The sequence below is a fragment of the Sceloporus undulatus genome, chromosome 6 (assembly GCF_019175285.1).
Source record: "Sceloporus undulatus isolate JIND9_A2432 ecotype Alabama chromosome 6, SceUnd_v1.1, whole genome shotgun sequence".
NCBI lineage: Eukaryota > Metazoa > Chordata > Lepidosauria > Squamata > Phrynosomatidae > Sceloporus > Sceloporus undulatus.
In genome coordinates, this window is record NC_056527.1 from 2,357,281 (window position 1) to 2,382,690 (window position 25,410).

General features: G+C 44.6%; 1 protein-coding gene across 4 annotated transcripts in view; it reads right to left on the minus strand.

The window, feature by feature from the left end:
* Positions 1 to 5,346: 5,346 nt before the first annotated feature.
* The window catches only part of CCM2 (CCM2 scaffold protein), a 38,630-nt gene continuing 18,566 nt past the window's right edge, over positions 5,347 to 25,410 (minus strand). For 3 of the 4 annotated variants that reach the window (XM_042474774.1, XM_042474775.1, XM_042474776.1), the window contains exons 2-10: positions 18,003 to 18,176; positions 16,027 to 16,110; positions 15,199 to 15,382; positions 13,336 to 13,472; positions 12,188 to 12,323; positions 11,754 to 11,811; positions 10,821 to 10,959; positions 9,927 to 10,065; positions 5,347 to 7,040 (exon numbers count right to left, since the gene is read on the minus strand). In XM_042474774.1, coding sequence (XP_042330708.1) covers positions 6,760 to 7,040; positions 9,927 to 10,065; positions 10,821 to 10,959; positions 11,754 to 11,811; positions 12,188 to 12,323; positions 13,336 to 13,472; positions 15,199 to 15,382; positions 16,027 to 16,110; positions 18,003 to 18,176 — 1,332 coding nt within the window. In that variant the 3' untranslated portion in view covers positions 5,347 to 6,759. Of the gene's footprint in view, positions 7,041 to 9,926; positions 10,066 to 10,820; positions 10,960 to 11,753; positions 11,812 to 12,187; positions 12,324 to 13,335; positions 13,473 to 15,198; positions 15,383 to 16,026; positions 16,111 to 18,002; positions 18,177 to 22,239; positions 22,687 to 25,410 lie in introns of those variants that run through there. The other variant, XM_042474777.1, reaches the window with a different exon arrangement.

The window sequence follows — 25,410 nt, forward strand, 5'->3', positions numbered from 1 at the left end:
ATACTCTCCCAAAGCCAAGTCCTCCATCAGGAAGGAAAGCAGTTCAGGAAAGAAGCAAAGTAAAAGCTGAATTCTGGTGTGCAAAGGTATATTTGCCTGCAACACATACTCCATTCACAAAATATTCATCCATTGAGAGAGAGAGAGAGCGAGAGAACAGCACAAACAGGTCCCAAATGAGGTTGAACCAACTGCAGAAGCAGCACCGCTCCCACCCATCCCATTCCAGAAGGGTCTGCAGACTTGAACTAGATCTTTGGTAAACTGATCTTCCAAAAAGCCAGAGTGGCAGCGGAGGCAAAGGGTCCAAAGACCAACAAAGCAAGCCTGGCCCACCTTTTCCTTCTGTTAATTCGGCACGGCGATAAGCCAGCTGAAATGGGTCACACGCAAAACAATGCTGTCAGCTGGCCCAAGTGTGAGGAGGGTGAGCATCGCCAGATCCCACAAGGACAAACTGGCACAATAAACAACCGAAGTTCCAATGTTATTGTGGCTGCATCCACACTGGAGATAATCAGGTTTGGCACTGCTTAACTCTTTCTGGCTCAAGGCTATGGAATTCTGGAAGTTGGAGTTTGTTGTGGGCCCAGAGCGGAGCAGAGCATGGAGCATGGATGCCAGAGCTCCACTCTGGGCCCCACAACAAACTCCAACTCCCAGAATTCCACAGCCTTGAGCCAGGATACTAAAAAGTGATGCCAAACCAGGTTATCTCTCCAGTGTGGATGCAGCCTGTGTTAACACCCTGAGGACTAGAAACTTATACAGTTATGTTATGAGAACTATAGACAATTCACTGCCTGCAGATGGGCCAGACTGGTTTGTCCTCCACAGCAGTGGTTCTCAACCTCTGGTCCCTCCAAATGCCTTAGACTTTACCTGTCATGAGCAAAGTTCACAGGTTCTGAAAACTGAAGTCCAAAACATCTGGAGGAATGAAGACCGAGAACCATGGCTCCCCAGAGAGGGATCTGGGCCTGCTTTGCAATTACGACAGCGAGAGATTCAAGCTCCAGCATTCACGATGCCGAACAATGGTAGCTGTGATCAGTCAGAAAGGAACAGTCATTCCCAAAGAGCCAGGGATACAAAAATAACCACAACTGGTTTATGCCTCCACTGGTTTTGTGCTGGGTTTTTTTTATATTATACAGATATTTCAACCTTAAAAATCTTTCCGTCACCTGTTAGGCGCAAATATACACTTCATATAAAAAGGCACTCTGAAGATTCTGGATTTGCCAAGGAACATCCAATGATGGCCAAAAAATAAAATAAAATAAAAATTAGGAGGGACTGTTTGGAAGGTATTCAGATAGGCACACTGGAGCATGGATGCCTGGGTTTGGGAACTGGGTGTCGGTGCACATCACATGCTTCCCACGCTTGCTGACAATGCAAGCCTAGTTGGCTAAAAGCACATTTCAAATTGCAAAGCCCCTCCTCGCTGGCCCTAGAGACTGCAAAAAGGGATGGAGAGAAGCCAACCAGGGCTTAATGCTCTTCCGCTGCCATTAGCAGAGATGGAGGGAGGCCAAACCTTGGCTGGACTGTGTCCTGCTTGCGTTGTGCATGGCTTAGGTGTTCTAAAGAGGAAAGCTAGCCAGTGTACTGAGAACCCCTGCCCCCCAAAACTAGCCAACATGCAGAAAATGGTGAAGCTGAAAGCCAGAACTAGCAAAGCATGGGAGGAGAAGACAACAGGGCAAGGAGGGAAGGAATCCAGAGTTTTAGGAGCCTGGTTTTACCCCTGAAATTCATGCTGGGGCACATGGTCAACCTTTTCTCCCTCCCCAAAAAATAGTTACCCAAAGTGAAGTCGAAAGCTTTCATGGCCAGCATCCATAGCTTTTTATGGGTTTTTCGGGCTATGTGGCCTTGTTCTAGAAGAGTTTATTCCTGAAGATGCCAACCACAGATGCTGGTGAAATGTCAGGAATAAACTTTTCTAGAATATGGCCACATAGCCCAACCCCCCCCCCCCAAAACTAAAGTTACCCGAAGTCCACCTCATAAAATTATTATAGCTATTGTTATTATTACTGTTATTATAGTTTATTTCTAAAGCGCTGTAAATGTACACAGCACTGTACATACAAATGATAAAATCAATAAAAAAAAACCCTGCCAATTAGCTTTGGGAGAAAACAAGGTACACTGGGGAGATGTACCCCATATCAGCGAACGTGATAGGCCCAAATCCCACCCATAGTTCCAATTGCAATAAACGTGTTGAACCGACTGCTAAAGAGTACCACCCATAAATGAGTCCCATTGCTTTGATGGGCCAAGTCCAGCTCTAACTAGCCATTTGGTTCTGACCACACTGTTAGCATGTTTAGGCCCTTCTATCCAGGCACTTACCTTTTGCCCCATGTGTCATTAAGGCCTGGAAAAGTGACTGTTCGGGGGGCTATCACTCACAGAATTAGCCAAAAAGGAATTCCCCCAAGCTTCTTGTGATAGGAAAAGGACAATTCCAACTCTCCAGGTATGTACCAGGAAGCAATGAGTTCTGAAAGTGAGAGCATGGATAGAATCCCAGAGCTGGAAGAGACCCCAAGGGAAATCCAGTTCAACCCCATTCTGCCATGCAGGAAGACACAATCCAAACAGCCATCCAGTCTCTGTTTAAAGAAGGAGACCCCACCACAGCCCAAGGCAGTCAGTTCCACTGTCCAACAGCTCTTGCCCTCAAGAAATCCTTCCTAGGATGATGTGCACATCTATGTGAAGCAGTCAGGGACTCAGGCCCCCATTCAAATCCTCCTCACATCTTAAAAATCTTGGGAGGGGGGGGGGGGGGGTGGCCTTATGAAGGTTATTTTCTGCTTAGCCTTGCGCTCAATACACTGGATTTAGAGTCCTTTGACATCACAAGGCATTGCACTGTTTATGTTTGTCGGTGTTCCCCAAGCTGTTCCTTGCCCCAGATGTGCTGAACTGCAGTCCCCATTCACGCTGGCAAAGGGTGATGGGAAAGGGACTGCTGGTGTGTAGTGGTTAGCAGGTTGAAATGGGAAGGGCTGTGTTTGCATCCCAGTCCCCTCTGAGCCATGAAACCCACTAACCCTGGGCCGCTCCCTCTCTTTCAGCCAGCCTTAGAGCTCACAGAGTGGGTCTGCATAGTCCACCTTGAACCCACTGTATCAAGGAAAGGAAAGAACAGATAACGGTAGTGCACATCTGGAAAGAGACAGGGCTAGGGGAGTCTGGTGCATGTTCTAGTATTACTATTTTCCAATGGAGAGACATAAGGCTGTATTCCCAGGCACATTGACCTCTGTCAGGGCAGTAGGGCTTCCGGGTGTGTGATATATGTTGTATGTTTCTTTAAGTCTTTCATCCTCTCTCTTCATTCACCTGTTCTGTGTTATTGTGTTCCTATAAATCATTATGTGATCTTGGGAGTGGTGGGAGTTGTTTGGAAAGAGACTGACTTTGTGTGTGAGTATTCTGAAGCTCCAGCATTCCAGAAGATACTGTCTTTTGAATAAAATGTATTTATCTGTTTGAGAAACTTGACGGAGCATTCTTCACAACATTACAGGGTGAGTCAATGCAGGACAGTATGGTCATGGAGCAGCCCACATCCAAGCTTAGCGCTAAAAGGAGCACAGTTTTCTAAAACTATTGCCTCTGTGGGATTATTGCTTCCCAGCTCCCCCCATGAAGGCCTTCCCTGCCAAATCCTACACATTTCAAAAGTCTATTCAGGAAAGGAAAGTCATTATTTTCTAGAACAGAGGTAGGAAAGGATGGCTCAGAGGACTCATGCTGCACCCAGGGCCGTTTTTGTGGACCCCACAAGTGACATCTTGGAGGGCTACACCTCCTGTAAAAAGGACATCAACCCATTTTTGTTCTCTAGGTTGCATGGGGCCAGTTTCAGCCCCTTTGGCATTTTAGACCCAGGAGAGCTCTTTTAAAAAATAAATGAAAATGAAGCGACCTGGAAACTCCGCTAGGGAGCAAAAAGGTGCCCAAAATGCCTCCCACCCACTTTAGAGGACATTTAGGGGCCAAAAGTTATTATTTTCATTAGAAGGTATAGCCTTACAAGGATTCCTGGGGTGGCCATTGTAGCTGTGTTAAGAATTACTGAGTTATTGGTTGTATAAATGAGTATAAAGTAAGGAGCTGTTGGGAGGCGAGAATGCAACATTGAGAGTACATGCCGTTTGGTGCAATGTTTGTGATTTGCATAAAGCTGGTGAATGATAGTTGGACATTCTCAGACAGGGTTTCTTGGATTTAGATAGGGTTGATGTGAGTTAGATTAGACAAAGGTGTTTTTTTGTTTGTTAGATTAGGGTTGGAGAAGGGAGTTTTTGGTTGGGGGTTTGGTAAGACGGATCAGAACTAACATGAGGGGAGTGTGAGAGAAGGTGTGTGGTGCTTAAAAGGTAATAAATAATTAATCTGCTGTGTTCTGATTAACTTCTGTAAATAAAGAATTAGTTTTGCTTTTAGACACTTTTGGCTTCCAGAAACGTTATCTGAGAGCTTGCATCCAGACAAGGAGTCTGGGGTGGCAGTATTGAATTAAAAGGGTGGTGTCCTCTCAGGACAGAAGTTGCCTAAATCCTCACAGGCATCATGAGGGCACGCAGACAGTCCCCATGGCTGATGCAGGGATCAGAAAAAGTAGTGCTAACAACCGTGAGCACTGTGGCTGTGGACATCTTCACATCAGGTGGGTTAAAGGGTAGAAACTCTCCATTTGGCCACGGGCTGGGATTGCTCAAGAGGCCCCTTGACAGTTGGTGGCATTACCCAAGTGGAAAACCCCAAAGTTGGCGTGATACAGGTTAGAGAAGCCCCATACTTACTCTCAACCAAACAGCTGCCCACCTGTACTCTAGAAATACCTAAAACAGGGCAGGGCCCCCCTTGGATCTCCAAATGCTGTGAAACTCTTAACTGTGATCAGACATAGCCAACCAGGCAAACGTGGGAGAGGAGGCGAATCCTAATTCAACTTCCGGTAGAGTAATTCCTCAAACATCTTTTCCAGGAGCAAAAGGAGTTTAGACAATGGGAAAAATAAAGAGGTGGGATTTTGGAAGCTGCCATTCTAAAATTTCCCAAGTTCTGCTAGGCTTACTGTTTTCAGTCACTGTGGCAGAGGATGGGGAGGGATTAGGAGGAGGGCAGCTTTATGTTGCCTTGCACCCTACATGGGGTAACTAAGGGCCTCCAAGTGAAGCCCATTTGGTAGAAAGATAAGCTCATCAAACCTACAGCTGGCCAGCTTTTCACTCCCAATTCTTCTCAAAAATTGGGAGCATTTTCAATGGTTGTTGCAGTTAGTTAAAAACAAACACACACTGTATTCCCAAATCCAAGAGTTAAAATAGCCTACAGGTCAGTTTATAATAGTAGCCAGCAGAGACTGTGTGGCATGAAGTACACATATAAAAATAACTGTGCATTTATATGTATAATATATACAGCACATATACATTATGTATATTTCTCTTCCACCTTGTCCCTTTAAAAAAAGCAACAACACAAACTCGAGAGTTTGGCCCACCCTTTAGCTTGCTCTCAGCTCTCCTATCTAAAGAGCAATGGATTCCATCCACGCAAGGACTCCGAGTGGGCACTGAATGCCCAAAAAGTTGCCTCAAAGTGGAAGAGACCCATGTCTTCAATCTCTGAAGACAACGGATGCCTGATATCCAGCCCAGGCTCAGGTCTCTCCGGATACATTATTTTTCAGCAAGACACACACATAAAAAAACCGACCAGTGCCCAAAAAGCCACTCCTCTTGCAAAACAAACTCCAGACCCCTCAATGCCCCAAGTACAAATGGTAGCACCAAACTTTGCAGGAAACCAGATTCCATGTAAAGACCAAAACTGGGAAGGGGAGGTTGCTTTTAACTAAAAGATGTGTCTTTTAAACTAGGATAAGGAAATGCTACCATGCTCTACTTACACTTGGGATTTTGTTGGGTTAGCCTGGAGGCATTTTGGCTTTGCTAAAAGGTGATGTGCGCTATCTTGCAGAGGCCTGCCAGAATTTCTCAACTGGGGTTATCGCATTCCAGTTAAGTCTTCCCAACGCAACCCAGTGACAGGCACCAAAGCTGGAGATAAATGGCACATCAACCAGGTAGTTAAGGTCACCCGACCTATCCTGGCTGCTGAGGAGGGGAAAAAGGTCAGTTGGCCAGAGTCGGGGTGAAGGAAGCTTATTTCGCCCTTAGAACACAGAGGCCTAAGCTTCACAACCAAGGCCACCTTCTGGTTTCAGTCAGAAATGTCATGAGAAACACATGTAATATTAAGTTATTCACATTGTGATAAAACTTCATGTTAAAAAACGCACACACCAAAATGGAGAAGAAATGGTCAGAAATGTCATGTGCAAAACTGTTAGGCTGGTTGGTTCTTGTGGGTTGGGCAGCAGCCTCAGCAACACCCATCTTCTCCTTCTCTCTTGCATTCATGACTTCCCCAACAAGGGGAGAGTAAGACACCAGGCGAAGCTGTCAGGCTCCCTCCTCCCAGGACCAGCAGTCTGGACCAGTTTCTCTCTGGTGGCTTGCTCACTCTCGTTCCTTCATAGAAGAGACCATTGGCTATAGCACAAGATGAGCATCAAACTGGCAAAGGCCAGAGAAGGGTGATGCCACAGGCATTCACCCTTTTGGCTTCAGCCTAGGGCAAACATTTTGTAACATGGCAATAAGGAAGAGAGGAAAAGCAAGGGACTGAGCGACCTCTTTTCTCTCCCGCTACTCCTGTTCAGGAAGAATCGTGGTCCATGCTGCACCCGAGCGCTTCGATGTCATTGCTTATGTCTGAGATCATCCGGTCCCACTCGTCTCCCTCTGAGGGCACCGACTGGTCATCCGAACTCCCTGCAGCCCCGTTGCCATTGGTAGTGGAGTTGGAGGTGGTGCTCACTGTCCGCCTGTACCTCCCAAAACTGTCTGTGATGATGCCTCGCCCGTCCTTCACACCGATGGTTTCTAGGAAGTTTTCAAAATATTGGCTGTCCTTTTCAGGGATGAATGGTCTAAGGCCTTTGGTACAGATGAAAAGAGAGGGAACAACAAAAAACAGCATTTAATCTTTCCTATCAAAGCTAGCCTCAAACATCTAGACAGCACTTGGAAAAGTGATTTTTTTCTCAGCTATTGGTTTCAGAACCATGGGGAGTGGAGGGATACTGAGATCTGTACAGCAAATATCACTCTCCCAACCTCTACAGCCAGACCCCTTTTTAAAAATACATAGTGTATGTTTTCCGCAAGAGAAAGCCCACCAATTTATTCACCCGTTTCTGCAGACCCACTGAAACTGTACATATGACAGTTGCTTAAAATCCATTTGCTGTGGAAAAAAAAGCCGGCCTGCTTTGCAAGAATAACCATTGATTCATATTATCTGCATCTGACTTCAGTGTGAAAAATGTTGGGAAAACCAGGCATTGGTACTGCTAACAAGTCCATTACTGCTAACAAGTCTTGGATTGGTTAGCTAGCCTAAGGGGTACAGGGGCTACCTTGAACCAAGGAGTTGTTGAATGTACAAAAGGTGGAAAGCTGACATTTGGCATTCCAAGAACAGAGAAGGCCCACAGCAAGGCTCAGCTCCTACCTAGTTAGTCCAGGGATGGTCTACCAGATGCTGCTGAACTGCTAACTCCCAGTATCCCCCATTATTGCTTATGTTGGCCAATGCAGTCCAACAACATCTGCAGAGACACATGCCTCCTATGATCTGATCCCACTTTGTCACTGCAGAGTCCTGGGATGTGTAGATTCATGAGGTGCTTAGAATTCTGTCCCAGACAGCTCCGATGATGTAGTTTAGGAAAGTAGGCTGGAAGTACTATCCCAGCTATATATTCCAGAATTTCATAGGACTGAGCAATGCTGTAATTATGCAGTGTGGATAACACCGACAGGGAGGCTAGGAAAATGTTAAACCTAGAAAAAACTAGGTATTTTTGAATAAAATTTGCATCTGCTCCAGCCAGTATGATGTAGTGGTTCAAACAACAAGCTCCAGCCAGTATGATGTAGTGGGAGGTCCAGGCTCTAGTCCCTGCTGAGGCATGAAACTCACTGAAAGACTCTGGGCTGACTGCACTCTCTCAGCGTGTCCTACCTTGCAGGATTGCTGAGAGAATCAAGTTGGAAGGGCCATGTAAGCCACTCTGAGCTCATCAGAAGAAGCGTGGGAGATAAAAGTGGCTCAGAAGCAACATAAATGAGTCCCATGGGCTTCAACACATGCAGAGGCAGGGTTTTCTTTTTCTTAATAGCAAATTTGCTCTCCAGTGCTGGCAACTTTTTGGCAACAAGATGAACCAGAATAATGGAAGAGGACAGGTGACTCTGGACTTCCTCCAAGAATACCTTCTGACATTTCTGGACTAGAGGAAGGTAGTTTTCCTCCTTACCTCTTTGAGCATCATGTGCCCAGGGGTCTTCTCCTTCCTACCCCAAAACTGCTTCCAGGAAGAGCACTCACTTGGCCACTAGAGGGAGCCAGGGGACCACAGAACTTATTAGGAGATAGCTCTCCTCCTATTCAGCTCTCCAGAGCAACCATAACAACTGATAAGGAGATATCCAAATGCTCATTCAATTAACACTACGGCTTATCATCATCCTCAATTACAGCATTTTAAAGCTGCTTAGTTACATCTGTCTGAATATCACTAAAACCAAATCCTGTTGATGCCTTGTTATTATGCCACATCAGGTCAACTCTGACTTATAGTGACCCCATCCTAGGGTTTTCATGGCAAGATTTGTTCAGAGGAGATATGCCAACATTGTCTTCACCTGAGAGACACTGAGATGTGTCCAAAGTGGGCTTCCATGACTGAGCTAGGATTTGAATCTTGGTCTTCCAAATGTCTCGTCCGTCACTCAAATTACTATCTCATGTAGGCTCCCCTACAAATTTATTTAAAAGAGTTTTTTGCAACGTTGCTTTCCTGTAAGGCTGAGAGAGTGTGACTTGTCTAAGGCCATTCTGTGGCATGCATTTGGGCCATGCATTAGCTTCACACATGCCCAACGTGGTGTAATGCTTCAGCGTTGAACTAGAACGCTGGGAGACCAGAGCTTGAATCCTGGCTTGGCCATGGAAAACCACTGGGTGACATTGGGCATTCACATGCTCTCAGCCTCAAGAGGATAGTAATGGCAAACCTTCTCTGAACAAATCTTTCTGAGAAAATCCCATGATACATTCACCTTAAAGTCGCTATCAGTTGCAAATGACTTGAAGGTACACAAAAACAAATCAAACTGCTGTAATTCTATAGCATAGATGTGTATTTGTGTATATGTGCCTTCAAGTCACCTGTTGATTTGTGGTGACCCCATGGATTTCATAGGGGTTTCTTAGACAAGGAATACTCATGAGGTGGTTTTGCTAGTTCCTTCTTCTAAAATACAGCCCACAGCACCTGGGATTCCTTAGCAGTCTCCCAGTCAAGTACTGACCAGGGCTGACCCTGCTTAGCTTTCAAGGTCACAAAGTACATACAGTTATTCAACTCCATCTTATTACATCGTCCCCCATTACTCACAGATCAGGCTACAATCTCATCTGGTCTTAGAAGCAACCATGGTTGGGACTGCATAGTACTTGGATGGGAGACCACTAAGAATCTCCAGGGAGAAGTAAGAAAGAATGCTACCTGAAAATCTGAAGAGTCACTGCCAGTCCAAGCCGAACATACAGAGCCACATGGACTAATAATCTTACTCAGTATAAGGCACTTTTCTTTATTTCTTCGTATTCTATCACAGAAATTATCCTGAGGGACTGCCTCACAGCCATGTCTCTGCAAATCCTGCACCACACTGAGCAAAAGGAATAATAAGGACACCAGCCTCTTTGCAGGTTGAGCTACTAAGCCAATCAACACCATGGGCTGCACTCACCTAAGAGAAGGAACTTTCGACTATCCCCATAGAGCTGTCGTAGGTTGACACAGAACTCATGCACGGAAGCCCCATTGCGATATTCGTGCAAAAGCATTGCGAACTGCTGGATCTCGTGAGAGGAGAGCTTTGTTCGTAGCTAGGAAAGAACAAGAAGACCGGGATGAATCAAATTTAGATTAGTGGTGATTCTAGCACCACTAAAATGGTCTTCGAAGGGAAGATAGAACATCAGTTTCTGTTACCTCCCCTGCCGTGCAAGACTGCACAAGGCTTTGTCTAGGGCAGCATCCACACTGCAGAAATAATCCAGTTTGACATCACTTTGACTGCCATGGCTCAATGCTCTGGAATCCTGGGGATTGTAATTTGTTGTGGCACCAGAGCATTGTTAGAGGGGCTAAATATCTCACAAAACCAGAATTCCCAGAATCCCATAGCACTGAGCGATGGATGGCAGTTAAAGTGATGTCAAACTGGACTATTCTGCAGTGTGAATGCAGCTTAGGCATTCTTCCCAAGTATGTGTTCTTCCATCTTTGGGCAAAGTAAAACCCTAAACCATAAAAGGCTTCTCCACGTGTACGCAGACCAAACGTTTTATTCCAACTCCAGCTCAGGGATCCTGTTTAGCCAGTCACAAGGACCTGGCATGTTGGTCCCAGGATGGTCTGGGTGGAACTGGTTGTTTACTGCTCTTGCTATGAGGAGATGCTGGATGTCATCAGCTCAAGGGCTGTAATGTTCTCACCTGTTGCAGACCATCTGCTGTATCCACTTATTCCCAATCCAGCCTATTTTACTGGAGTAATGTGTGCCAGTCTCTGGTGGCAAATGATGTCTTGGGCAGGCCAGGAATTGCTGCCTGTTCCAGCTCAGAAGCCTCCCACCTACCGTCATCATGTAGTCCTGGAGCAGCTCTGTCGCAGTGGTGCTCAGCTCACTTTCACTGGCTGTCTTGGCGTTGGGAGAGGGCTGGGCCGAGAAGGAAGAAGGAGAGTTGCCACCAGTCTCCAAGGACTCAGGGAAAGAACTGAAAATGGACAAGAGGCCTTCACAGTTCTGAGGGTCACCTCCAGGGCTTCACAGCCTCAGAGGCAGCTCTCAGCTCCAGAACATGGAAACATGTGACAACGATATGCTCCAAATTCCCTTCCAGGGAGAGTAAAAGGATTCTTAACTAATCAATATTAAATTTACCAAAATTCCCCACAGCCAAACCCCACCAACAGACAAGATTCAGAGGTGACATGATAGCCTCTTTTAAACATTTGAAGGGGTGTCATATTGAGGATGGAGCAAGCTTGTTTTCTGCTGCGCCAAAGCCTGGGACACAGAGCAAAGTATTCAAGCTACAGGAAAAGATTACACCAAAACATTAGGAAGAACATCCTGATGGTAAGAGATCTTTGACAGTGGAACACATCGCCTTGAAGTGTGGTGAAGTCTCCTTCTTTGGAGGTCTTTAAACAGAGGCTGGGTGGCCATCTGTCAAAGGAGGGCTTTCATTGTGTCTTCCTGCATGACCGAATGGGATTGGATTGGATGGCCCTGGAATTCTATGGTTCTAAGTGGATGGTCAACTGCAATGTCACTTTTTCATCCCAAATTACATTTCTGGGGGCCCTGTGAAAAGTGGCTTGGGGCTGTATGTGGTCCACCCAGGGCAGGGGGCTAAGTGGGCATAAAAAGCCTTTGTTAACAGCAGCTTTGTTGACTGTGCTATGCTTGTATATTATCTCTGGTGGAAAACTTAAGCTAGTGAGCAGAGACCAATATGCTCCCACCAGCCTCAATTTTATATCCATCACTATCCAGTATACTCACAAAGTGCTTGCTTCTGTTTCATAGGAATCTTTAACATCCACTTTTGTCGAAGAGTCATCTGCAAGGGAATATTGGAAAGGAGAGCTGTTACTGCTGTGCTTTTCTGGAAGCACCATGCCCCCTCCACCCCCCAAGAAAACTTCAGACAGACTCTTGCCTTTGAGCAGATGCTAAAGATGCCTCCTACCCCACAGCCCTAGGCAGATCCTTTGCTTTAAGCTCTCAGTGAAAAGAGTATGCAAGCAAACAGAGAGGAGTGGGTTTTCTGCTCAGGCTGCCATTGGTGCACTAGGCCAGTGCTGATGGCAGAAGAACAAGCAGAAAAAACCACAGGTGTTGAAGAACTCAAGCTAGGATGCCGGTTTGTTCTCGCAAACCCAGGAGCATAAGAATACCCTAGAACAGAAAGAAGGTAACACATCAGTTTCTCCTACCACTGTGCAGGGACAGATGTCGGGTTGGCGTGGAGGCCCCATCAAATATTGCTCTGTCTAGGAAGTCTATGGTGGACTCAGTGTAAACAATATGGAAGACTTGGCTGAGAAGGGAGCAGAGTTCCTCAGCAGAGACCTAGAGAAGGAGGGAGGGAGTTAGAGGTGGCTAAAGGGCTTCCTCAAGATGCAGTCTGCCCATACCCCACATGCTTAAGGCCAGGAAAGGTCCAAAATTAAAGACATTTAGGAATGTGACTAGAGCATCCCACTGGCATCCCTGAGCTTAGTGTCACCAGTGTGGAGGGAAGGTAGCTGGGCAAGTAAAGGAGGGGATGGAGACCTTAAAAAACAGGTGCAGCTGGCGCACAAACCGTTGAATCCTGGCCTGGACAAAAGGTGGGATACAAACTAAACCAAACTAAAATGTTACAGCTGAGGTAGGAAAACTAAAGATATCTATTTACAGTGCTTGGGTTTAGCAGGGTCATGTATGTCCAACAACTGGTCACTAACAAACAATTGCTGAACTACACTTGACCCAGAGTTAAAACCAAAAGAGGGGATAATAATAATAATAATAATAATAATAATAATAATAATAATAATAATAGTTTTATTTATATTGCCCCGCCTCTCCCTTCGGATCGAAGCTGGAATGTAGTTAAATCAGCATCTATTCCACATATGTTAATTTTAATTTTTTTAAATTAAATTAATTTTATTTTCAGTCTTTTTTATTATTAATGGCATTTTTATCCAGCTATGTAGCAAAACAGAAACAAAAACCAATAAGAAAGGAACACTTTCTGGAGTGGCTCTCAATGATAAGGGTAAAACAGTTACTCTTGGAACCCATTTTTGTGGTTCCATTCCTCAAAGCCCCCCACAATTAAAAAAAAAATAATGGTGTGATTTTCAGGCAAGTTTTGCCCCCAAACCATACAGAAGGTCATCTAAATATGTGAAAACATACCAAACAAACAGACAAAAGCAAACCTCTCCCCAATCCCCACAAGCTTTGCACAATCGTTCAGGACAAATATAAAATATGTTCCATGGTAAAATGTAGTGCTCTGGCAAAAATACATAAAGGCAGATGTGCATGAAGGAGGAAAGGAAGCCAGATTACCGAGGTGGAAGCATCTTACTTTATTCTCCGTCGCCAGGACCACCAGGCAACAAGCTTCCACGGGGACCACTCCGCTCTCCGAGAGCGACCCTGTTGTGAGCCCTTTTGAGCTTTCAGCACAAAGACTCTGGCTGGGGGACATCCCGGGGTCCTGAGCTGAGAAAAACCAGGGGCCATTAGTGGAACCAGCAAGTAAAGCTGTATCAGCATCCAACTTTTCCCTCAAGGACAAAAGCAAGGTGCCCCAGGCAAACCATTCTTTCGCTGTGCCAGCCCTCCTCATCAGTGATATCAGGATAAGAACCCTGGCCTACTTCAACTGCTATTGTTAAGAATTACAAGGAAATGCACATGCAGCATTTTCAGCTCTTGAAACCGCAAAACAAATGCTGCGGCTGTGAAATACTGTTAGGCTGAGGTTTCCTTGTGCCAAAGAATTCCAAAATCTCCAGTATGATATCACCACTTCTGCCATTAGGGAACAGTGACAACATGCATGAAAGGACACACTTACAGATGTGGTCTTGTTCATTTTGTTAGCCAAAATGAACAACAGTGGGCCTCACAGAACAAGGCAGATAACCAAAGTACCATGATCTACCAACAGCCCTGGCAATCATCATCATCATCATCATCATCATCATCATCATCATCATCATCATCATCCCTGGTGGCGCAGTGGTTAAATGCCTGTACTGCAGCCATTCACTCAAAACCACAAGGTTGCGAGTTCAAGACCAGCAAAAGGCCCAAGTTCGACTCAGGCTTGCATCCTTCCGAGGTCGCTAAAATTAGTACCCAGATTGTTGGGGGCAAATTAGCTTACTTGCTAATTAGCTTACTTGCTGTTCACCACTATGATCTTTGGAATAGCGGTATATAAATAAAACAAACAGATTAATTAATTAATAATATTTTTTATAGTCCACTTAATCTCAGGGAATCCAAGGGGATTACAGCAGTAAAATAACATATAATTACTGTTGGGTTTCAAGATACTACATAAACCAACACCTCCATGCCTTTGTGTGTTCCTCAGAGCCCCAATGGATCATAAACCTTTTTAAAATACTCTTAGGTTGAGCTTCAACATGTCCATTCTGCCCTCCTGCAAAAAAATGCAAATGTTCTTCCCCTGTCCCCTAATGGCCTCTAAAGGGTATGAGAAGCTTTACCCTCATAGTTTTTTGTGGGTTTTTCGGGCTATGTGGCCATGTTCTAGCAGAGTTTCTTTCTGACGTTTTGCCAGCATCTGTGGCTGAAATCTTCAGAGAATGCTGACATGGAAATGGCTTCTCTTCTTCATCCTGGAGAGAAGTGACCATAGAATCGTAGAGTTGGAAAAGACCACAAGGGCCATCCAGTCCAACCCCCTGCCATGCAGGAACTCTCAATGAAAGCACCCCCACTGACAGATGGCCATCAAGCCTCTGCTTGAAGACCTCCAAGGAAGGAGACTCCACTACACTCCGAGGGAGTGTGTTCCACTGTCGAATAGCCCTTACTGTCAGGAAGTTCCTCCTAATGTTGAGCTGGAATCTCTTTTCCTGCAGCTTGCATCCATTGCTCTGGGTCCTAGTCTCTGGAGCAGCAGAAAACAAGCTTGCTCCCTCCTCAATATGACATCCCTTCAAATATTTAAACAGGGCTATCATATCACCTCTTAACCTTCTCTTTTCCAAGGTAGACATACCCAGCAACGTAAGCTGCTCTTCAGAGGGTATGACTTCCAGACCTCTCACCATTTTGGCTGCCTTCTTTTGGACACATTCCAGAGATGATTTCTGGTGTTTCCTTCCACCCTAATTTCTCTGACTCTTTGAGAGAAGCTCAGGCCCAACGCAGGCCACTTGTCTGCCTGAAAGCGCTGGTCCGAGCCTACCTGTTTTTAACACCACCAAGTGTAGGGAGTCGTCGCGGATGTAGGAAACCGAAGCGATGTCATGGATAGGAACCCTGAGGATGATATCTTCACCATCTCGCCACACCAGCTTGACGTTGTAGGCGGAGAGACTGATCACAGCATCGTGTTCTTGGGTCAGCTGGCCTGGAAGCTGATGTGCCCTCTGTTTTCCCAAAAGAAGAACAGGATTGTTTGAGAGGGAGGGAAGTCATTAACTATCACATCTTCTCCAGAGGCAGAAAATACTTTCTCTGGGATAGGTAAAATTAGTAACTGGGGGCAGCGGGAGAGAACAAACAGTCCCTGTAGGGGATCCTAGACTATCCAGTGTACAATTTAGGTCAGACTGCTTGGACACTCTATTAGACATGTTATTTTGGTACAAAACTTTCCCAAACTACCCAACCACCAGCCATACTTGGTGGGATTCTGGGAGTTTTTATTTAAAAATAACTTTTTCCAAGCTCAAAGCAAGCCTTTCCCACTCTCTGTTGAGAACTTTTCGTAGGAGAGACTATGGATCAGGAGGGCAGGGATATAATGACACCATATTTTTAACTAGCTGTGACCAGTGACATCGCCAGTAGTTAAGTTGTACTATTAAAACTTCTCCTTTGGAAGAAGGTTATATTTTATTTTCATTTTACCTCACTATCTGAATGTATACACTCCTGTTTCTTGTGTCTCTACCCAAGCTCCAAGTTTATCTGTCAGATGGCTTCCCTACTCCAGGACCCTAAGCCTTAACTTGTGAATGGTGAACAATGTTCTGAATTCAAACTAACACACAAGAGAACTGGCACACACCTTTGCATTGTCGATTAAATGCAGTATTTCAGTTCGGCTGGAGGGATTCAGGTACCCTGGAACAGATGTCAATTGACCTAAATACTGGACAGCAATACAAATGAGTGTTACATGTTATGTGCACACACTAAGGCAAAGTTTGCTACCATTTTAAAAATATGCAACTCAGCTAGAGTATGGAAAAAGGGCCAGGACCCTTCTCTGCAGGAAATGAACGTGTCACGGTAAGTACCCAACGTTCCTTTCTTTTGGACTACAACTCTCATAATCCCCTAGTCAGTGTGCTCACTGACCATGCTGACTGGGGATTATGGGAGGTGTAGTTCAAAAGAGATTTACAAACAAACAGACAGACAGACAGCCTTTTGAACTACTTGTCTAAAGAGAATGCCTCTCCATGTAACTTCTCCAATGTGCTTCAAAGAATGATAAAAGTTGGAAGGAATCAGTAAGGCTACCTGGTCCAACCTCCTGTCATTCAGGAATAGACAACTCCATCACTCTCAAAAGGTGCTGATGATATTTACTTATATATATTTTTTTCCAAAAATTGGGACACAAGGTGGCTTTAAAAATTTACAAAACAATACAGCTAAAAGCATACCAAAAAGGGTGAACATTAAAAAGGACATCAATTTACTATGTTAAAACTAGACTTAAGAAGATAAAACAAAAAGCAATCAAATCAGTTCTGTTTAAAACACTACAGAACCCTCTGCCCAGCCTTTAAAAGCCTTCCGTTTTAAAAGCCTATTGGACAGAAAGTGTCTTGCCTGCTGAAGGAAGGATAGTAGGAAGGAGGCCATTCTGGTTTCCGTGGGAAGGGAGTTCCAGAGTCTAGGGGCAGTCACCCACCGAGAAAGCCATCCAATCTCTGTTTAAAAAACCTCTGTTGAAGGAGAATCAACCACCCTCTGAGGCAGCTTATTTCACTATGGAACAGTACCTAAAATCAAGAGCTGTTTCATAAAAATGGACACAATCTCAGTCATAAAAAAAGAAATCCTCCTGTTTAAAAGGAATACAACTTATTGATGCTGGAGTGGAGGGGTAGATGATCCAATTTTGCACTAAGCACTGTGAAAGGAGCTCTGCCTCAACCATGACTTTATTCTGGAACAAAACCACAAATATCATACACACGTGGGTTTATTCAGATAGATGTTTGAAACCTCTTATGTATGAATGTGGACCTTGAGATCAATTTTATCACCTTTACTTACTGTTGTTTGTTACATGACCTATTATTTTTGTAACATCCTGAGGCAATGCAAAAAGCCACTGCATTTTTAAAGTTATACATGTGGAATTATTGCAACCAGCCTTGAATTTCTGCAGGATGACCAGCGGTCCTGCTACACTAGTGCAGGCTGTAGCGGTTTTGTCTTGAAGGATTGCACAGCAATTGGGCAAGCAGGAGAACAGGCCAACAACTTGCAGGTGGTAAAACCCATCAGTCAGAGCAATATGGCAACACAGTTATGGATTGGTCTTGGAAGCTAAGTAGGCTTAGCCCTTATTAGTACTGGGATGGGAAACCACCAACAAATACCAGGTGCTGGAGGCTATATTACAGAGGAAGGAACCAGCAAAATCGCCTCTGAATATCCTTGCCTAAGAAAACCGTATGAATATTGTGGGGTCCCCATAAAGTTGACAGGCAAGTTGAAAACATGCATGCACACGCGCACACACATAAGTATGTGCATGACTTTGAACTGGTTTTAAAGTATTTTAATCCATTTTAACCTGCCTTCTTTTTACTTGTTAAATAGCTTTTGGACTTTTAAAATAATTTTCGCTGTTGACAATGTTTTAAACCAATCGTGTTGATTTTACTGTATGCTGTCCTAAGATCTTTAGAGAGAGAGACAGAAATATTTAAATAAATAAATGTACTTATCCAGACATATTATTCAGAATCTGCTAGACTACAGCTCCCAGCAGCCTGAGCCACCGCTGCAAAAACATTTTACCTTGACTTCCTTTTCAATGTAGTCATTCAAGAGGATGTCCGGCTCCACGCGGTCAGGCAGGGAGAGGGGCACTGTGTGGAGGGGCCGCCTTTCCGTCACCTTTTCCTGGGCCTTCTTATCCCGACCCTTTTCACCTTTCAGGAAGACGCGCTTGAAAGGGGACACGATTCCAGGCTGCAGGCAGAAAGCAAGAAGTTTAAGGAGGGGGATAGTGGGGAAAAAAGAGATGGAGATGGTATAGGGTCTGTTTTAGCCACCCTAATTTATGTGATTACAGAGGGAACTCTTTTTCACCAAAGCAGAGGACTGTCAAATACGGATCAAACAGGGTGTGTGTTTTTTTTTTTAATAAAGGAGGAATTCATGGAACAGAGCACTGTGTACCCACTTTCAATGAGGTTAACAACCATTACATTAATTGCAGCTGCTTTGTCTGTTCTTTCTTTTTTTGGAAAGGCTCATTCAACTGTTCCTATAAATTTCCCCAAATGAATTGCTGGTCCTTTGCCAGACACAAGATTGCCTATTAACTAAAAAGAATATAAGACAGCAAGCTACTTTATTTCAACTTCAACCCTACAACCCTCAAACCAGGCTGGCCTTAGACATGTCTCTGTCTGTCTCCCACAGGGCAACACCGAAGATGTGTCCCCAGATATTTTGCAGACATTTCCATAAATTGTGGGTCCCGTGAGCTAGCAGCTCTTTCTCTGGCATCCAAGGAAGAGGGTGAGCTGCTCGTGTGGTTGAGGGATTCTTGTTAAAGTGAAACAAGGACCCCTGCTCTAGCTGCGGGTCTTTCCAGTTATGGTTATCCTGCATTCCCAGAACGATGGTCTTCAAGCCATAACACAGCATGCACTTCTTGTACTTCCGCCTTCTCCAAAGGAGACCTACAAATAACAGAAACAGGCAGGCTTGTCTGTTGTGAATAACCATTTCCATAGTCTCAAGTCAGGAAGAGCTTTACAAATCAACACCAGGACTTTGAACTGAGTCCAAAGATGGACCAGCAGCCAATCCAACTGGCAAAGCTTGAGCACTATGTGATCACAGTGCCAACTAACACTTAGCAGTTTCCCCTGCTGAATCATTCACTAACTAGGGTTTCAAAACGGCTTTTAAAAGCAGCCCCACATGGAATGCTTTCTCTTCTCTCTCTCCCCCTCGCTTCCTCCAGAACTGGGTTTCAAGGCAGCTCATGACATGATTAAAGAACATATATAACCACAAGTTATATTACAGGTTGGGTATTCCTTAGCCAGAATTTCAAAAATACTCCAAAATCCAAAACTTCCACATGGATGGCTGAGATAGTGACATCTTTGTTTTCTGATAGGCCAGCGTACATAAACTTGTAACTAGCTGTATAAGGTTTATAGGAAACAAATGAATTTCATGTTTAGATTGGGTCCCATCTCCAAGCTCTCTCACCATGTATATGCAAATATTCCAAAAACCAGGAGGCAGAGGAATCCAATATCCCAAACACTTCTGAACCCAAGCATTTTGGATAAGGAGTACTCAACCTGCATTAAAACTACATTACAGGATATAAGTATAGAATGGGAAGGGGCAACTGCCTACAGGACAATACAACTAAAACACTCCTGAAAGATGGCCATCCAACCTCTGTGGATAGACCTCCAAAGGAGAGCCTACCACTCTCCAAGGCAGTCCACGCCACTATCAAACAGTTCTTACTACTCCCCATTCCTACAAAAGGGAAAGGACAGTGGAAAATCTGGAGATTTCAACCCCCAACTAGACACCTGCTTTTATCAGATTTGTGGAAAGGGTGAAGAGGAAGCACTTGTCTTCTGTTCCCTACGGCCTACATTCAAGATGGCAGGCAAGCTGTTGCTTTCTACCATCTACTTGGCTCATGCTTTTTGATTATCAAAACGTTGCTTCATCCCCTTGAAATAGGGAGGAATCAAGATGGAGAGAAGGATAAATCTGAAGCTGTTCAATAAAGGAGTTAGAGCACCCTGACTAAAAATAAAACTCCACAAGGAAAGCCAAAGCCAAGCGCCTCCAAGCTGCTATTGTCATTGGAAGGTCACAAAGGTGGTGGCAGAAATTCTGCAGATGCTCCAGCGCATGACCAACGCAGTATTTCTTTCATGCTCTCTCTCACAACTGAAGGCCCAATTACAGGGAGGTTTCCTGTTAAAGACGGCGGTGGTTGCAACCAGCCAAACGTTTGCTTTCTTCTCTGACTTCCTTGTACTCTTTTCAGAGTCCTCTCCTGCCAGAGAACCCAGTTCTCACTTCAGACACGCCTCAGGTCACAACTATGGCTACTGTACTACTGAACAAGAGACTATGAAACAGGAAACAATACACTGCAAAGAGTGAATGAGACATCTCTAAGCCTCCCTGTCCCTTACCACTCTGCTCAGGTCCTGCAGGCTCAGGACACGACCTCCTTGAATAAATCTATCCATCTAGCATGCAGCCTTCCTCTTTCTACCACTTTTAACCTTTCCTAGTACAGTCGGCCCTCCTTTTTCACGGGGGATCCGTTCTGCCCCCTCCCGGCAAAAACTGAGACTTGCCAATATTCAAGCACTATAGGCTTGAATGGAGCACATGCCCTTTTGAAAATAACGGAGATCGGCCCACATGAATATTCAAGATTGCGGATATCAAGTCCGCAAGAATGGAGGGCGGCTGTATTATTATCTTTTCTAGTAAGTCCTGTCTTCTCATGATGTAATATGTTTTTATTTATATACCGCTATTCCAAAGATCATAGCGGTGAACAGCAAGTAAGCTAATTAGCAAGTAAGCTAATTTGCCCCAACAGTCTGGGTACTCATTTTAGCCAAAACAGCCTCCATTTAGTCATCTTGGCTTCCAGAGAGAGTTCTAGCTTGATCTGCTCTAGAACCCATTTAATTGTCTTTTTGGCTGTCCTGGGTATCCTCAGCACTCTTTTCCAGCATCACTTCTCCAACGAGGTGATCTTCTTCCTATTTGATTCATGGAATCAGAATCAGAAAATCCTAACCTTGTTGCTGTCTTACTGACTTACAGCAACCCTAAGGAGAACCTGTCATGGGGTTTTCTTGGCAAGCTGTTTTGGGTGTGCGTGTGTGTCATGGCCATCCTTTGAGGCTGAGAGACTGTGACTTGCCCAAGGTTACCAAGTGGGTATCCATGGCGGAGCCAGTATTCAAACCCTGGTCTCCAGAGTCCTAGGCCAATGCTCAAACCACTACAACACATTGGCTCATTCTGACCTTAGTGTTCAGTTTTACTTCTTTGCACTTTAGGATATTTGTCTATTTCTTACTTATTATTTATTTTATCCATTTGATTTATATCCCACCTGTCTTCCAAGGCAGCATGCAACAAATTAAAACGTAATACAGTGGTTCCTCCACATTTGCTGGGTTAGGGGTGAAGAACCCCTGTGTATGTGGAAAAACTGCAAATAAAAATCATTATTCTTTTTTCTGGGAGAGCACCTCTCTAGGAATCTCCAGGTCCTCCAGTGCAACTCTATGGTCAACATTTGCCAGAGGTTGATCAGGAATCATGCTGGAGGACCTATGAATGCCTAGAGAAGTGTTTTCTCTAGGAACTTCTAGGCTCTCTAACACAACTCTATGGTCAATTTCTGGCAGAGTTGCCCTGGAGGACCTAGAGATTCCTAGAGAAAACACATAGATCAAAAGCAAAATTAATCAAATCCACAAAACCAAATCTGAAAATGTGGAGGGACAATGGTACAGCTAAAACTTATCAGACACAAAAGTTGTAAAACAATTCAGAAACATGTCAAGACATAGCAAAAAGGAGAAAAATATAAAACATAATATATACCATTGAACCGCCAATGTGCTTCAGTGGAAAGAAAACAGAGAGAGGCCAACTGACCCTCTTGTGAGAGGAAATTCAGAATCTAAGAATGATTCCGTCATTTCTCATCAGCCAACTGAAATCTGCCAAAAACACAGCAGCTCCAGAGACAGGAAACTGAATTAAGACTCAGAAAAATCTGGGAGATGTTCCTTTGTGAGAATGGAACCTCTCCATCCTGAATTATGTTCTTCACCATGCCACTCACAAAGCCTTAACTAGGCAGAATGGCCAAGGTAACCCACTGGATCTCCCACGTCTTTACAATTCAGCCAATGGAGTGGTGATTTTGAATTGAAAAGAGGAGCAAAATCTTGAGCTGGAGGAGACGCTGCTTCAGGCACAGAAGAGCTTGACAAATTCCTACCTCGTTCTCCATGGAGTATCTAAGGATTTTCTTGGGTGGGGCGCTTGCAAAGCCGGTCCCAGCTCAACAGAGTCCCACGCCTCTTGCCTCACCGCACGCTATGGATCTCTAACAGGTTCCTGGCTAAGGGCAGCCATTTGCAAAGCTGACGCAGAGCAGCAGCCTTTACTCTTAAGCAAGAGTGGGAACAGGATACAGAGAGACCGCAACTTCCTCCTGCCCATCTTGAACTCGTAACCAAGAAAACAGTCAGAGGTGCACAGCTGTTGATGAAAAGAAACCAGAACGCCCCGAGGGAAAAGAGCAAGGCAGTCGAGTCACCTTCCAGAAAGCCCTCAAAGCAACCAAGGTGGCTTTCTCAAGAACAAACAGAGACAACGCTGCTGTGAATGCTTCCCATAAACAAGTACAGTGGTCCCTCCAAAGTTGCTGGGGTTAGGGGTGAAGGACCCCCATGAATATGGCAAAACTGCAAAGAAAAGAACATTATTCTTTTTACCTAAGAGAACACCTCTCTAGGAATCTCTAAGTCCTCCAGTGCAACTCTATGGTCACCACCTGCCAGAAGCTGACCACAGAATCATGCTGAAGGATCTACAAATGCCTAGAGAGGTATATTCTCTAGAAACTTCTAGGTCCTGCAGCACAACTGTATGGTTAACTTCTGGCAGTGTTGCGCTGGAAAACCTAGAGATATCTAGAGAGAACATAGTAATCAAAACTGCAAATAATCACAAGAAAGGCCCTGGGGGCCAACAACAGCCTGCCCTTTCCTCATCCCTGCTTCAGGAATTTAAAGGCCTTCATATCACCTTGCCATCTTCTCTTCTCCATGCTAAACATGCCTAACTCCCTAAGCCATTCTTCACAAGGCTTTTGACCATCTTAGTCACTCTTTTCATGTTCTGGCCTGAAGAGTGCTACCCAGACTGGACACAATCTTCCAGGTGTGTTGCAAAGGAGAACAGAGTGGTACCATTACTTCCCTTGATCTGGGGACTAGGTATACTCCTGGTGATGTGGCCTCGAACTGCATTGGCTTTTTTGGCTGCTGCATCACACTGTTGATTTACCTTGTACAGTGGGCCCTCTCCTTACCCAGGGGATCTGGAAGGGAAAATCTGCCTATGCTTGAGCCCCATAGGAAATAATGGGGTGCGTGCATGTGGTGGTGCGGCGTGCGTGCGCCATGGACACGCGCGCCACTGTTTTTCTCCCCGCGTGGCTTCCGTGTAAGCTGGAAGCCCCGTAGAATGCATCCACGTGGGTGCACTATACTCTGCTCAGCCGCCTAGCTTTTTTCACATATGCCATTGTCAACTCTGGTGTCACCACCAACCTTGTACTTTCACTTTTCCTGTCTAAAGAAACCCTGCATTGGTTTGATGGCCCTTAAGGTCTCTTTCAACTCTATGACTCTACATTCATGCCTGTTGAAACTCACTTTGTTAGTTTTGGCCCAACTTTCCAATATTTTATGATGATTCTGAATCCTGATTTTTGTCCTCCTAATTTGGTGTCATCAGCAAATTTGATAAGCATGATCTCTGTTCCTGTCATTCTCATGTTAATCCAGGTGGCTGTGTGATCATGAAGGAAGATTTAACACAGCCTCAGAAGTAATGCAGTTGTTAAAGGTTGCATCTTGCTCAGATATTATGCAATTCTCTTTGGAGTTCCTACATTCCAAGGGAAGTCTTCCAGAGATTCCTGGCTGCCACATAAGCACCACACTGTCCTTGTAAACACTGAAGGCTTGTTAAATAATTTTGATGGGTGGGGTACAAACAAACATACTGAGGTCTTTTTGAGGTCTCCAGGGAGGAGGGATGGGGAAGAGTTCAGCAGCCAAGTAGATTATACCCGTTTAGAAAGCAGAGAGACAGAAGAGAAGTCAGAGATAGCATTGCTAGGGAGAGGTTTTTAGTTTTTAAAAAAATGTCCTCTGAGACAGAGTTGGAAGAGACCTCAAAGACCATCCTTCCAATCCAACTCCCTTCTGCCATGCAGGAAGACACCAACAAAGCACTCTCAACAGATGGCCATCCAGCCTCTGTTTAAAAGCCTCCAAAGAAGGAGACTCATCATACTCTGAGGCAGCATCTTCCACTGTCAAACACAGCTTACTATCAGGAGATTCTTCCCAATGTTTAGGTGGAATCTCTTTCTCTGTACTTTGCATCCATTACTCTGGGCTCTAGTCTCTGGAACAGCAGAAAGCAAGCTTCTCCCTCCTCAACATGACATCCCTTCCAATGTTTAAACAGCACTATCCTATCACCTCTTAAACTTCTCTTTGCCAGGCTAAACATACCCAGCTCCATAAGCCATTCCTCAGAGGGGTTGGTGCTTTCCAGAGCCTTCACCATTTTGGTCACCCTCCTCAGGACACTCTCCAGCTGATCAACATCCTTTTTGAATTGTGGTGCCCAGAACTGGACACAGGTTTATTCCAGGTGAGGCCTGACCAAAGCAGAAGAGAGTGGCACTATTACTTCCTCCTATCTAGACACTACACTCCTCTTTATGCATCCCAGAATAACACTGGCTTTTTTAAGCTGCTGCATCACACTATTGACTCATGTTCAATGTACGTATGGCTTAGATCCCTTTTGCATGTACATACAGTAGAACAACTGCTGAATTCTTCTGCTTGCCCCTCCACACACCTGGGACATCCAAAGTAAGACTGGGAAGAGCACAGGGGCCAATCCCCCCTTCAATACCCCCACTTTACTGGCCAAGCCAATACAACACTGCCCCCAAACATCTCTGAGTCTTATCTGCTGCCCTTCCCTCCTGGAATCTCCTTCCCCCACCAACATGGCTCATCACTTCTTTAACCAGTTTCAAAACTGAGTTGAAGGCCATCCTGTTCAGAGAAGCGTTCAAAGGCATCACGTGACTATTATTTGTTACGTGACGTTTTTAATTTGTTGCCTACTTTACTTTATTGTACCCTTTCCTGTAATGTTATGTATTATTTATATGTATTATGCTATTATGTCTTAGATTGGGCAGGTTCATCTATTTTATTGTTTGTATGTACAACACTGTGTAAATCTACAGCGCTATATAAATAAAGCATAATAAAATAATAATAAAATAATAAAATAATAAAATAATAATAATAATAATAATAATAATAATAATAATAATAATAATAATAAT